At 37.0% G+C, this 13,505-nt stretch overlaps 1 protein-coding gene across 1 annotated transcript; it reads right to left on the reverse strand.

Moving 5' to 3' along the window:
- Window positions 1-430: 430 nt before the first annotated feature.
- On the reverse strand, window positions 431-13,144 carry LOC109033747 (uncharacterized). The gene is made up of 7 exons (XM_019046506.2): window positions 12,869-13,144; window positions 10,682-11,017; window positions 9,752-10,062; window positions 7,711-8,114; window positions 6,425-6,752; window positions 5,195-5,459; window positions 431-3,982 (listed from the first exon to the last, which is right to left on the reverse strand). Exons 2-7 carry the CDS (start codon window positions 11,000-11,002, stop codon window positions 2,399-2,401), a joined length of 3,213 nt encoding a protein of 1,070 aa, XP_018902051.2. The 5' UTR covers window positions 11,003-11,017; window positions 12,869-13,144; the 3' UTR covers window positions 431-2,398.
- Between the last annotated feature and the right edge of the window lie 361 nt (window positions 13,145-13,505).

Consider the following 13,505-nt stretch of genomic DNA (forward strand, 5'->3'; position numbering starts at 1 on the left):
TTAAGTTAAATTGAACACTGATTATTTGCTGAGTGGACAAGATGTTCTCATGTCCGACTTGAACTGCTTTGTTTTTGGTTTTTTTTGTAAGCAGGAAGTTTGAATTGACTAATCCTAATGAGACTACTAACGTTGATTCTTCACTTGTAGTATGAAGTATGTTGAAACGTTCGGATACACTCAGCATATCCTTAAAGAAATTTTGATAAAGGACAAAGTCTTGAGGAAGTTGAACTCTTACCCTGCATATTGGTCGATTATGAAAGGAGACAGAAAAAGCTATATTTAAAGCTAATGTACTTAAAAAAGTTATATTTGGTATTTCAGAGGACAAAGGTATGGGTAAAGGAACTCAAACAGTGCAAAAAACAATCGTGAATTCCGTGAGAGATAGAAAGGATAAGAAAAATGAAAGTAATGACAAGCAACGTAGGTAAAGAAAAGTTTATTCTTTAAATTAATAAAAAATTCATTGCTTAATAGTTTTAAATCTTTAATGAAAGTTACAAAAAAACTAATCTCATCTCTTTTTCACTCGAAGAAGAAAAATGGCAATGTGAATAAGGCCTTGCAGTAGACTTCTTACTTTACCTCTGTCTAGATAATTTATTAAAAGAAAGTATGCACTCAACACAATACTGTGTTGCTGACTCAGGACAAGAGTCATCAGTGTTAATAGAGGCACTTTCTCTTTGACTTGAAGTAATTAAGGTTGCCGAACGGTAGAATTGGTATGAGTACAATCTAGCTGAAACTTTAGCCACAAGGTGATGTCTTGGAAATGTGTAATGTGATTTGAAATTTTTTATTACGCTAACTTCCATTAAACCACAACGATAGTCAATATTCTCTCATAACTTGGTATGGCTTGTCACAAGAAGAATTCTTTTGTTCGATGATAAGAAAGGCAAAACACATCAAGATAATTTGAACTACCTTTCCAAAGATGATGTCCCTGCAATGCTGCCAAGATTGTGCATACAACTTCTTTTACCATGCAAGGATACTAAACAATTCAAACTGTTTCTATGAATGCATTCAAAGAATATAAATAAAAATGGAAGTTTTCCAAGTACACTCATTTTTCGGTCCACTTTCTGTTATTTGATAGTAACAAATGAAAATATATCTGTAAACAATTGATACCACATTGCAGTGCTCTTGATTCCTTTGTGCAAAATATAGTCCAGTCGACAGATAAGTTTTAGGCAATTCAAACTCCATTCTGAGGGACCTCCTCAGAAGTCTTGTTAGGGCTGGTTCTGCACGGAGAGGGATAAATATCAAATTGCGGTCATGCGGATGGAGGCAACAAGTGCACAGTTTGCGATCTTGGAGACAGTGGTCGAGGGTAAAAAAATGTAAGTCGTACACTCCTTCATTCTCTCATGACTAGAGTTGCCTCTTCAGTGGCCTTTAGATGGCTGTTTGTGCCTGGCAATTAATCGGGCAGCTTTCGGGCAAGGTTATTAAGGAGTGCAGGCTAGAGCAAATTTTGAAATTAAATATCGCATTGATGACAAAGGTTCCAGAATGCAGAGAAAGGACACTCATGGTTGGTTTCAATCATCGCATCACCTTGAAGTGTTTCATTAACTTGAACATCTACTGTACCGATTTGCATTTGGAGAGTAACAAAATTCTGTCAATACCTTGAGTGAGAATATATCTATACCTAATTATTTAAGTTAATGAGTTCCACAATCTTGTAAAAAGAAATAAAGAGTATTGCAATATTGCTAACATTTAGCAGATTTTTAATGTGCAATGAAATAAATAAAATGAAACAAAAAAAATTAAATTCATAGAATGATTTTCTAATTTAATGAAAAATGACTTATTTTAGGCTGTCGGGTTGAAAGGCAAATACAAAAAGTAACTAGGATGACAAAAATTCACAAGAATATAGAGTTACATAGATAAACGAAATCAAGAAAGAAACAATTTATTTGCTACTTTCTAAGTTATGAAACATGCTCAGGGTAATCTAAAAGTTCAGCACCGTCCCTGTACTTTTTTCGCTGACGGAGCTATCAAGTTGAATCAGCAAGAAAGTTAAAGGGGTGATGTGGAACTTTCAGATCACCCTGTATATCACAGAGGCTTTCAAAAAACAGGCGAGATTCTATACATGACCAAATTTATTTACACACTGATGAACTGATATAATACTGCTTTCAGCTCTTCAGGTTAACTTTTTCATGGAGCATCGGTAAAATATTGGGGTTGTATCCGTTTTCTTTTCGATTTCTACAGCACTGAGACCTTTGTGCTCGAAAATCTGGTTCCCTGAAAACATTTTCAGCACCAAAAACTCCATACCAGAAAATTTGTGAGGCTAATTGCACAAATCTCGGACAATTAGTGGAAACTCATCTCATCGAGTTTGCCAAACTTTTCAAGACTGAGCTTCACAGGGTGATGTTTGGCTGATTGCACTTCCAATAAGCTCAGCTTCGGAGAGATTTTCCGACTGAAAGGAGCGAAGCTCTTGAGATAGAGGTGACAGAGGTGGAAGGATACTTTCCACAGCTTGCTGAGCCTGCGACTCAACTAAGCCCTCCCTTGTGTCATTACCTCCGTTTGAGTCGCAATCGTGATTTTTGAAATCTGCATCGTCTGCGCAAATTTTCAGACAGTTTGGACATCTAATGTTTTTAATCTCATTGTTATTGTAGTGCCTTTCTAAGTGTTTCCTCAGCAAAAGGACACTTGTCAACTGCTCATCACAGATATTGCATATGGCTGGATATTTGGGATCATGTGCAATCCTTTCATGTCGCATGATCGTTAGTGCAGTAAATACCTTTGGACACAACATGCACCTTCTTGTTTTTTCTGATGACATATTCGAAGATGGTTCAAAATATTTGCATATCTGCGAATGGATGATGAAGTGCTTCCTTAAAGAGTAAGTGTGATTACACATATCACATTTAAAGCTATATTTATTAGTATGCTTTGTGCGTTTGTGTATGTATAATTTATCCATGGTCTGAAAAGATTCAGAGCAATACTGGCAAGCATAGCAATTAATGTCTGAGTGCAGTCTTGAATGTCTGAGTAGAAGTTTTGAGGTGCGAAAAGTCTTACCGCATTGTGAACACAGGTGGGGCCGTTCTCCAGAATGAATGGTTTCATGGTTGCGCAGAGATGTGCTATCAGAGAATTTTTTATGACAAAAATTGCAGGCTAAATTTAGATGCTTATGCTTCCTCTGTTTCTGGATCTTAATTACCTCCCCATCACAGTTTTTCTCTGGATTTGCATCTTTTAAACGTTCTTCTCGTTGCTTTCTACAACGTGCAACGTGCTCTACACATTTTTCTTCATTAATGCTAACAGCATTACACAGGTAACAAACCAACTCGCTGTGAGAGGCCCTATGTGTCTTCAGCTCTGCCGATGTTTGAAAAATTTCTGAACAAAACGTACATTTGAGAGGTGCATCGATGTGTGTCTTCGTATGAGCAGCCAATTGTTTAAGGGAGGAAAATGTAGCAGAACAAAGATGACAAGATTGTTTGAGTTTCCTGTGAAAAGATTCTTGATGTTGCTGCAAACAGTTCTCTGAGACAAACGATTTGCCACAAGTGTCACACGTGTACGGCTTATCTGCATGATCAATTTGAATGTGCTCTTGAAGAGAGCCCTTTGAAATAAATGAGGAAAAACAAAGGTCACAGGTGTGGTCTTTTGCATGGTTTTGGATGTGCTCTTGGTAGGCCTCCAGGCTCTGGTGCTCACGAAAGCAAAGTGGGCAAGATCTCTTGAAAGACTCTCCATTTGCACTGCATACCTTGCGATGTTTTATCACGGTCTCTTCAGTAATGTACTCACCGTCACAATATCCACATGCCACTATCTTCAGATCGTGGTGGTAGACATCATGGAATGTCTTATGAACTCTGCTGATGAAAAATTTGCTACACCTTTCACACTTGAATTTCCCTTCCTCGTCTGAACCAGTGGTCCACTTTTTCTGAAAACAGAGGAGAGAAATCAATTTTTTTCCCCCACTTTTTGAAGGGTTACCAATAAATCATGCAACACTCTAGAGGGAAAATGAGAAACAGTTAATGCCTCAATTTTCAGATTTGATGGAAATCTATTGATATAATGGAATTGATACATTTTTAAAACATAAAATAACATTGAACTTAAATTGTAAATGTCTTAGAGATGGAAAGTCCTCTGAATTTACAGAAACAGTTTTCTCTCTTTGATTTTTTTTTTCTTTTTTGATGGTATATCATGAATACAAGCATGGGATTGTAATTCGAAAATTTGGAGTGGGTAAGGAGACTCTTAATTTTGAAATTTGATACATTTCCTGGTGCAGTTTGCTTGAAATGGAGTGGAGTGTGAGTTGCTCAAATTGCAAAGCATTTAAAAAAAAAAAAAAAAATTAAATTTTCATCGGCCTCTCAAGCATTATGAAGGATGCAAGTATGAGATACGTTATCAAGTTAAAATCAGACACCGGAATCTCCTCAAGTTTAAATTTAATATGTTTCATTATAAAGTGAGACCTCGATTTATTGGAATTCACAGGAATGACGAATTGATCCATTGAACTTCGGAGTTCGTTAATTCGGGAAAAATTGGAAGGAACCAGAAAATCGATTCAATACATTGCGGAATCCGTTAAAGTGCGATCCGATAAATCGAGGCCTTAATGTATTTGCAGGAAGAAAGCTACAAACGACCAATATATGGTGTGAAATCTACTCTCAGCTCAGAGTGTCTATAATGCAGAATGAGCATGATAAATTTCATGCTGTGCAGTCCTGAAATTAGCTATTTCAGGTGGCAAACAGGGAAAAAGGCGATGTCTTGAAACAAAATTGCAATTGTTTGTCTCCAGCTACTTGGAAGCCTACCAGGCAATGCCCTGATGAGAGGTGAACTTAGAAAGCAAACTCCAGCAGTCTGTTAGTTGAAACTTTATTTGACTTAATAGGCAAGATAAGACAAGGCATAGCTCTCATTTCATAAAACATTGACTGTCGATGTCATGTCATTCTGGCAGAAATTTCAATATCAGGTTGCAGAGTTTAGTTGTTGAGAGATTATTCAATTGCCTTAGGAATTTTGAGACTTGCTAACATTAGCCTTTTTTGTTGCTACTTCAAGGGAAACATATTTTTATATTCAAAATATTGAAAAATGAAAATTCCTGATAAATACTTACAAGTTCTGCTTCACTGTGTACTTTGCGATGGTGGAGTAATGGCTGGATAGAGGCTCGACTGAACACTCTTTCACAAACAGGACAACACTTGTCAGCAGCTGCGTGCGTTTGCATGTGACAAAGAAGTTGTGCTAAAGTCCCAAACTTTTTGTTACATATGTAGCACCCATGAATGACCAATTTGGTGTATTTTGGGAAGGACTCCTGTGATAATCGGGGCATCTGCGGCGCATTAACTGGAGACTTGGGATCAATTTGAGAAATCCTGGGGCATAAAAAGGATAGATAAAATAGAAATTTCCCCGGAAAACGAAAAAGGTGCGGAGAATTTAAATCTTCCAAATTTTCGTGTGCAATGGCGGCAGCTCTTCACATTTTTTCTGGCATCCCTCAATAAACTTTCTTGCCATCATAAAAAATGGAAACTTCCGTTTTCTTTTTTCTTTTGTAGATGTTTACGGTGGATATTTCTGAATTCTGCCTCACTTGAGTTGCTCTAAGAGCCCCAATTGAGATGCTAATACAGTGAATTTCTAAGCAGACAGAGACAAATACATGCAAGCATTTTGATCCTTGAAATTTTTCCCCTGTCAAGATTTTTTGAATCTTTTGTCATTCTTTTGTGGCTGCTAAGGCATGTGATCAGGTATATGCTGCATCCCTTGAATATAAATTGTTTGAGATTTAGAAAACCAGGATCATTTCAGCTTGCAGGGAAAGATGTTTACTTTCAGTAACTTATTACAGATACCTCTCTAATGATTTACCAGGCATAAATATACGTTACAACTGACCAAGCTTTATCAGATGATAATTTTCTTATTCATTCTCATAGGTCTTATATTAACACCTGAAGGATGATGAGCTGAAAAATACATGGCTGAGAGGAGTGAGCCGATCATTAGAAGTTGATTTGAGGAACAACCTTAATATCCAAGAAAAGTTTCTTAAAACAATTTCTTTGTATTTGTTAAAACTATTTCGCCAGATCCAATTTAAAAATCAAATTGGCCGCTCATACTTTGACTAATCTAAAGAATATTGTTGCGTTTTTCCTAATATTATTAAAAATGGATTCGGATGCTTACATTTCCACCTGCATAGGTACAGAAAAGTAGTTAAACTATCAATCACAGAAGTTAAATCGGCTGTTGGAAATTAAAAAAGCATTAGGGGCTTTGATGACAAGTTGATAAAAAGAGCATCAATGAAGTGAAAACAGTAACTTACGTAAACATCAATCGCTTTCTCTTCTTGGCAGGTGATTCATTTGGACTTTGGATGGTACCCGAGATAGGTTTAGAGGGCGCATTTAAAAATTCTTTTGACAACAGTTTAGAAACCTGTGCAAGTACTGTTTGTCGGTTAAAGGAACTGATTTCAAAGCCTTTTGGAGCAACAGGTGACATTTTGCCGTTGCCGAGTGGAAGAGTTGGTAGTGTCTCAGCAGGTTTTTTTTCGGTATCAGAGTGCGAAATATTGGAAGGAACAATATTTATCTCATTAGAATCATCCTCGCTGTTCTGCGTATGAGTTGACAACATACATTCTACAACACCTGAAAGAATTCATGAAATATTTCTTGAATAAAGGATGAGATCAAAAGAACTTTAGATATGAGTATGATTAAAAAAAAAAAAATAATCAAGGCACTTGAGAAAGAAGTCCCAGAGATATACAAGTAAAAATAGACCACTTTCAAGAAAGCATTATTGGCTTGGCTAAAACTTACACAGTTAAATGACTGGATCAAACTTGAGATGAATAACATAGAAATATTGGAGAGAAAATTAAAAGAGGTTACAAATTTTGGCATAGTTAGAATTTTTTACTCAGGGGTGCCAAGGGACTTAAATTTCTACAGTGTTGAGCAGCTACATATAAGATCACCGCTTTTATGAGGAAGGCAGACCCCTAAGGAACCATCTTGATAATACCTGCAATTATGTACATCCAAATTACTTTTATGCCATATTCTGATACTATGTGGCACCTAAGCGCTTCAGTCTCCTACCTTCTTCAAGCATTTACGCCTAGCTACGCTCTAGCTGCAAGCTGAGCTTGGTAGAAGTATTCACTAAAAACAACGAATGGTCCAGATTTTTTTTTTTCAATTACTTAGACTACCACCACTTTGTCAATTTTTGATCAAATGAGTTGATCCTGGCCTTCATCCATACCTTTTGACTTGATCTTTCAAATGAGACCAAGATTTATCCGCTAGTTGGCTTTGTTTTTGAATAACCAAACTAGTCTAGATACTTTTTAGACACCCTATGTGTATTCCAAAGAAGGTTATAATAAAATTTTTAATTTGCACAGAATTTTCTCCCATTAAAGAATGGATTTCTTAAAATAAGAGAGGCGTTTTCTGATGAATCAACGAACAATTGGAATTGTTTGCATTCGGGTATAATGAATGAGACTTTTGATTACTCAGTGAGGGCCATAACAGTTTCGAGTGCCTGGGTTTGAAATTCTAAACATAATCGGGAAAAATCATTAAGTACACTTACTTGTGGGATCGATAATGGAATCACTAGCTGAATTTTCTTCTGAATTCAGACCTGCAAAATCATTGTTATTCCCTTCTAGACCTTTCAACCATTCTGGTTCTTGGTTGGCTGGTTTGGCATAAGAATGTTCAAAATCTGAAACTCTGTTAGATTCCTCATCAGAGCTATAGGCCTTGAGAGACTTCTTGCTGCATTTTATTGGAGTACCATATTTAGTGTACCTCACTGATTCTTGAAATGGCATTGATAGCTCATTTTTCATGCGTTTATTGAGCTTGCTTAAAGGCAGTTGCCTTAATTTGTTTGAGTCAGCTACAAAGTTGTTGACAACATTAGTTTTAGTCAGATATAAACGACTTGGTTTGGCTTTAGAAGTAGCCTGTGAAACAGATTTGACAGATGACCTAAAAAAGGAGGAAAGTACAATTACTGATCTCAATTGAAAAACAAAATATTTTCAAACTTCACACACCAATGATTATCCTCATTTTATCAAAATGTTGAGTATTTGAATCATTAACTCACTGGGTGCCCAGTTTATAGTCGACCGTGGTTATAGAAAAAAAATATAAGAACCTAAAGAAATTAAAGGCATAAAATAAATGTTTCATCACGGACTTATAAATTAAACTCAAAACACCACAGATGAATTCTCTTGGTTCTTAAGAATTTACACTGTTCCAAAAGTACTGAATAATCACGTTTTCTAAATTGTATCATTCTCAGTTGGTTTTGGGAATAATATAAATGTTCTTTTCTTTACTTGCATATTTTTCTAAGGGTAAACTAACTCACAGATACTGATTCCAAACGATAATTTTTGCTGTATTGTGCTTCTCTAATCAAACTGCTAATTATTGGAAAGACATCAGCTGAGCATGCATAACTGAAGGGTGGTGCTAATGGTAGAAGTTGTTTTTGTACATCTCTAATATCCAAATAGCCCATAATAATGCAAGGAGCCAATATACTAAACTGTTACAGAGAGCTACTTATCTTCTTTTTGTTATGTCAAAATGCTTCTCAGGAGAAGACGAAGGAAAAAATTCGCAAATGCACATTTCATCAGAAACTTAATCAATTTCCTTTCTCAGAAAACTTAGTTCATTTGCATCGGTTGGGTATTCAGCTTCATTTCAAGATGACACATTGCATTGATGATTCTGCAGAAATCGTGATTAACTCAACTTGCATAGCAAGCCATGAGTCACTTATGAAGAGAGTGACAAAAGGTCCTTTTGGTGAAACCCTGGCTAAATGCAAGGCAAATGAAGTGAAGCAGATCAGCTAGTATGTCGCTTCAGAGTTGAGCCATTATGACTGCTGAAAAAGGTGGCTGGGGACTTCAAAAGATATTTAGGAAGATTCAGGAGAGAGCGCAAAAGAGCATCATGGCCCAAAGACTGATGGGTCAGTTGCGCTGGTCACAGAATCGTGTTTTGATGCTTGATTCCTGTAGATTAGCTGAAAGTAATAAGATCTGTTCAAACCACAACTTCCTACATAAATATTAACCGAGATATCGCCTTTTGCAAAGCCAGGTTTTTGATGTCATCCAACGCGGCAGTGACACCCTTGGTTACTTCTTCTTTTGTCCGATCAGTGATGCAGAAGGTGCAACTCAAAACTTCAACGATGTTCAACGTAAACAAACTGGAGGTGAACTGACTGACCGCCTAATCTCTTCGGGGCGCATTATCGCATGATAAGATCTATAAAGTGCGAAGCCGTTAGTTTCTTGAGTTTCTTTACGTTTAATAATGTTGAAGTTCCGCATTGCACTTTCTGCATCATTGATTGAACAAAACAGAAAGAAACCAAGGGTGTCACTGCTGTGGTGAATGATGTCTAAAACCTGAATTTTCAATGGGCTATATCTCCGTTAATTTTGAATGTAGAAAGTTGCGGTTTGGATGAATTTTATTATTTTCAGCTAATCTACAAGAATCAAGCATCAAAACACGATTCTATGATCAGCGCAACTGACCCATTCCACAATATTACAACTGGAAATCTAGAATGCTAAAAAGAAAAAACTTACACTCTGACAAGATTTACAGAGGTTAGGATTTCAGGAATTTGATCCGCTTGAGCGGCTGAGGCAGTTTTGGAGCAGTCACTGGGAAATTTCTCCTGGGACTTTGATTCACAGAAACTGCTGCCTGAGCTAGTCCTCGTTTGGGAATTATTGTCAAATAACGTTTCAGTTGCTGTTGAGTCAGTGACCTTTTCAAAGTTATTTCTGAAAGCAATGTCAACCTGAGAAGCTCGATAAGCCAAGTCATTCGTTGTTTGCAAAATTCCAAGACACTCCAGGCAAATAGTTTTTGGATAAGGGTCAAATTCGCCAACCTACGACAAAAGACATGAGATGTAGGTGAAAATATATTTCAATGAGGGCAAAGACTCCTTGCTGAAAAAAAATTATACTAAAATCATTGAGAAAATTTAAAAGACCACTAGACAAGATACGAATTTCAGCATTCTGATACATGTTACTTAATCAAAATTTCACGTAAAACACAATGCGCACAACGAAAATTACGGAAATAAACTCCTTAAAAAGATATTTAATGATTCTTCGTGCGTGAATTCAAACCACCTGCTCATGAAAACTCAATGCACATTACTTGTACTTTTCTGTGGTTTTTTATAACTGACCGATGTCGTAAATGGGAAGGCTTACATGCAATGAATGCAAAGTCAAATGAACTTTTTTAGCTTACATGGGTTGAAAAATACATTGGAATGCCAAAGGCTGGCTATGCTATCAAATAGGGGGGGGGGGGGGGGGGGTCGAGACAATTATCCATCAAGCTACAAGCCCCATAAAAATAAGCTAATTAAGCTAGAAATGTGCAATTTAAACCTTCCTTAGACTCAAAAATTACAATTTCACCCACACCTGATAGGGTAAAATTATGCTGTTTTTAAATGACAAATGCTACTAATGATTAAGAAATCAACAAACCTGAATGGGCAAATAAGTGTTCACTAAATTTGCTATTTCTGTTATTTCATTAAATATCTTCAAACATTTTGTTGCATTGATGCCACAAACTCGACACTTTGCCTTAAGAAATCCATTCAATGACTTCAAGGTAATTCTTTGAAACGATTTATTCTTAAAATTAGAACCAGGTTGGTTGCAAAATTCATTGTTTTTTTTGCTGCAGCCCAATTTGAAGTCAGTAACTGACAAAGAATTTTGGAGCTTCATGCTTGGGATAAGTTCATTTGGATTCTGTTCAAGGCTAGCTCCAGTCGATGAAGTTTCGTTGGAGGAATGCATTGTATGATGGTGAATCTGAGAACAAATAGATTAAAAATAAAAATTACTACTTGTGTAATTCATAATAGGCACACAACATTGAAGCGTACAAGAGATTTGATTTCATCTGACGAGTCCAAGATCAATTAAATAGAGGCTCCTTCTCTGTTCTTGCTCAGTCTTCTGCTGTTATACACACATTTATTGTGACATCACATCTCCATATGATTTCAATATCTCGAAAGTCCGAACGTGCCCCAACAAACCAACATAGGGAAATCCAGAGGATATAGGCAGGAGGGCGGGAGGATTCACTTGATAACTATGTATGATGTTCCAAGCTTATTATACCATCAAATCTTGTAAATGTGATCTCAAACATCTTGGTACATGGCTGGCTTTCATAATTTTGAAGTCTCACACATTAATTGTTTGATTTCAGGCTAGTTTTAGCATTCTTTCGCCAATTGTTCATTTCGGAGGGCATGTTTGTTTGTTGGGGCACATTTCGACGTTTCAGTTATCGAGACGACCGTGTTGATCCGTGACTGCACCTTGAAATGCATCTTTAGAAAGCAAGTTGTTTGGATGTCAAATCAAATGTTTTTGTATAATTTAATTCAGCTTTAAATTTGATTCCTTTGACATCCTTTTGATTTCCTTGGATCTAAAGACAGAATATGCCCTAAACTTTATATCAGTCTCAAGATTATTCACCGCAATGACAGTCTCTGGTAATAAATAGTAAACCTTAGTATTTATAAAACATGGTATTTGCTTGTTTTCCAAAAATTTTCATTGCAAAAATCCAATATTATCAAGGCAGGGAATCTTCTTGAATAGCACTTCGTTTTCTTGCTAGGAACCCCTCACAGGAATGCCAATAGTATTCTTGTGAGAAATACTAGGATGAATACTTTCTGTGCAGGATGACTTCACGTCATAGCCCTGTGTATCATTGCAAGCCAAACTGTAAACCCATTGGTCAAATTGTTTGCAATTGGATTTTATCAAGTTTTTTACTTACTGCTAATCTGTGTTACAATAAAACAAAATTCCCTACAAAAAATGGTGCACCTACAATGTTTCGACGGTGTAAGTCGGCAGTCACATAACTCAGTTTGCGACGTCGCAGACTTTCTGTTACACTTCATTATTTACACAGCAAACTACTCAACAGCAATTCTTTAAAACTGCCATGATTTTTTTTCTCTGTGAAAGGAAAATTCTGCAAAAACTTCAAGGAATGATGTCACTTTGTTGTCCTTTAAAAAAATAACATAAGAGGTGGAGATTTTCAAACACCGCAAGCGAGATATGTGATTGCAGACTTGCGCTGTTGATTTGGTCTTTGTACTGACAGCAATGACAACCACATTCAAAACTCTTGATCCACATCGTGAGGTGGATTGAAGAGTTCACGAAAGTGAATGTTGACCAAAAATCAACAGGCCCCTGAGATTAGTTCTTGACTAAGCCAGGCATTGTCCTCCTCTGCGATGCAATGCTGCCGATTTGGTCAAAAATTTGACCAGATCCACTCGCAGAAATTCACCTTACACATGTGAAAAGTTAAGAAAGGCAGGATTCATTGCGTCAAACATTACCTATCATCTCTAAAGATTGCTCTACAATTAAACTTAGGGACCAACACGAAAGAAGCTTCTAGTGGCAAACTAGAACTCCCATTTTCATGGAATGTAGTTCTTGGACAAACCAAGCAAACACCACCAGCATTAATTACTGCACAGCGGTGGACCGCAACTGAATGCGTTCCTTAGGCGGTGGGTTAAATTCTCGTCTCGATGGTAACTTTCGAGCCAGTTCGCAAGATGAAAATAAAATATTATCGGTGTATTGTGAAAGAATAAATTCATTGATACTTACAGCGAGCACTGAAATTGAGCGTCAACAAACAAATTAAATTTAGAACGAACTGCAACAGAGTAAAGTGAACAGATGTAGATTGTATGCACTTATGTTGGAAAACATAATCATGCTGCAGGGGAGCTTTTGAGTTTGTTAAATTAGCGATTTGGGGTTGTTTTCAAATAGTCAACAAGCACAAATTCTCACGAAATGAGCACGCGGCAAAGGCAAGCGCAAGCCAAGCTCAACTTACAATACAAAAGTTCAATGTAAATAATGTCTGTAGGTAGAAAGAAGAAGAAAACAGGTATGGAGGCACGAGGCAGTAAAGCAAAGCAACCTATGGGGGAGAAGGTACTTCAGTTGTGACGTAAGACTGGCGACTCACCAATCAAACCAATTGAAACAGAGAATGAAGAAAGAACGCAATACGCACCCCCGTTGGCACCCCCGCTTCCATCCCTTTTTTCATTGGTTGTATTTACTCATTGGTGGTCTCATAATTGGTTTTCATTGGTTGTTGTCAACTAACTTGCACTATCGTACTTACCTACGTCATGAGGATGACCGCCAAAACTTAAAACTGACCTTGACCTGCTGAAGTGGTGCCTTACTTACCTAACGTTTCAGAAGGGTGAGGGGTTGAGCCCACATT

This window comes from Bemisia tabaci, chromosome 2 (genome assembly GCF_918797505.1).
Source record: "Bemisia tabaci chromosome 2, PGI_BMITA_v3".
In the NCBI taxonomy this organism is placed as follows: Eukaryota; Metazoa; Arthropoda; class Insecta; order Hemiptera; family Aleyrodidae; genus Bemisia; species Bemisia tabaci.

Bases quoted from the DNA above. Each gene is read 5' to 3' on its own strand.
- LOC109033747 (XM_019046506.2), bottom strand. From the start codon at position 11,002: ATGCATTCCTCCAACGAAACTTCATCGACTGGAGCTAGCCTTGAACAG. The intron at 5,460-6,424 runs GTAAGTTACTGT...TTTATGCCCCAG, and splicing joins AGAAAGCGATTGATGTTTAC to GATTTCTCAAATTGATCCCA. The intron at 3,983-5,194 runs GTAAGTATTTAT...CTCTGTTTTCAG, and splicing joins TACACAGTGAAGCAGAACTT to AAAAAGTGGACCACTGGTTC.